The sequence below is a fragment of the Gobio gobio genome, assembly GCF_949357685.1.
Source record: "Gobio gobio genome assembly, chromosome: 13".
Lineage (NCBI taxonomy): Eukaryota > Metazoa > Chordata > Actinopteri > Cypriniformes > Gobionidae > Gobio > Gobio gobio.
This window is the reverse complement of record NC_137106.1, coordinates 26,013,493-26,014,776: the sequence shown is the minus strand read 5'-3', so window position 1 is coordinate 26,014,776 and position 1,284 is coordinate 26,013,493. Positions and strand designations below refer to the sequence as shown.

Below are 1,284 nucleotides of genomic sequence, written 5' to 3'. Positions count from 1 at the left end.
GAATTCTTCAGGTGTTCTGTCAGATGTTGCTACCTCCCATTAAAACAGGTAACGTTAGTACAATTCGACAGCAAAAAAATGCTACCTATCAGAATGATAGCCTACCCGTAAAACTATGTAAATAAATATATTCCATTCCATACATAGTGACTTAAAACCAGCGTTGTTGAATATATATTATATTATATCTATAGGCCTAAGAAAAGATACCTTTTGGACAGAGGCAGCAGGTATTCCCCTCATGCTGGTATGTCCCGTAGTCACATTTGGCGCTTCCCGTGGTACTGCCTTCAGTCAAACCAGCGAACATCTGACACACGGGGTGGAAATGCATTTTACAGATAAAATAATAAGTAAAGTTACGTTTTCTTGCTGAAATATTATTTTAAAACATGTTTTGTTAACTAGTTGGATAAACCAGTGCTCAGATAGCTTCGAAAATCGAAAGTGAAACTATTGTTAACTCATGTTTAGTATACAACTTATACTATTTTCAACCAAATCTATATTAAATTGGCTATTTTAACTGGTTTGAATACAATCAACAAAGACAGTAGGCTACAAACCAAGTCTATACATTCCTCTAGTGATTTAGTCGCTAGGATGTAGGATAGCCTACAGTAGGCTAGCCTACAATATATTTTTTCAGATACAGTAGGGTATAAAATGAAGGTTTAAAGGCATGACTTACCACACAACACAGGAATGTGATTACAAACATTTTTAAGCAACAGGCAAACAATAAGAGGGGTTTGGTAGAGACAAATCCTTCCACCGAATAGCATGTAGCCTACAGTGAAAAAAGAGGAGTTTTGTAGAGCTGTGCCGGTGACGGTGTCCGATTCGTGAGCCAATTGTTCTTTTGAAACATCTTCTCAATCTGTCGAATCTAAACCGACCAATCTCTGTTCGAGCTGTTTTCGAGACTAACTACTCACAGACTTGTTCAATTGAAAACACTTCATTTCAATAAGTGTATAGACGGCAGGGATTTTTAAATACGGTATGATGTAAATTAATCACTAGAACGTTTTGTTGAATCGGTTCATTGAAACAAACTGTTCGAAAGAACCGATTCGTGGTAACAGGGCGGACTTTCCATAGATAACTATGGGACTTTCCATCACTACAGAGCTGTAGTATTCTTGGGAAATGTGTCAGAAACGCCCATTATTGAGCTGTATTCCCTTACGAAAATTAACCATGGTTTTAATACAAATAAAAAATATTTGAAAAAAAAAACATGGTTATTGTAGTTAAACCATGGTGACCACAAATTAACCA

The 1,284-nt window shown here is 36.4% G+C and overlaps 1 protein-coding gene across 1 annotated transcript in view; it reads right to left on the bottom strand.

Moving 5' to 3' along the window:
- Positions 1-1,050, bottom strand: part of fas (Fas cell surface death receptor) — a 16,912-nt gene extending 15,862 nt beyond the window's left edge. Inside the window, exons 1-2 of the mRNA XM_079832897.1 lie at positions 692-1,050; positions 211-310 (exon numbers count right to left, since the gene is read on the bottom strand). Of these exons, the coding sequence (XP_079689023.1) occupies positions 211-310; positions 692-721 (130 nt within the window). The 5' untranslated portion in view covers positions 722-1,050. The remainder of the gene's footprint in view (positions 1-210; positions 311-691) is intronic.
- Positions 1,051-1,284: the final 234 nt, after the last annotated feature.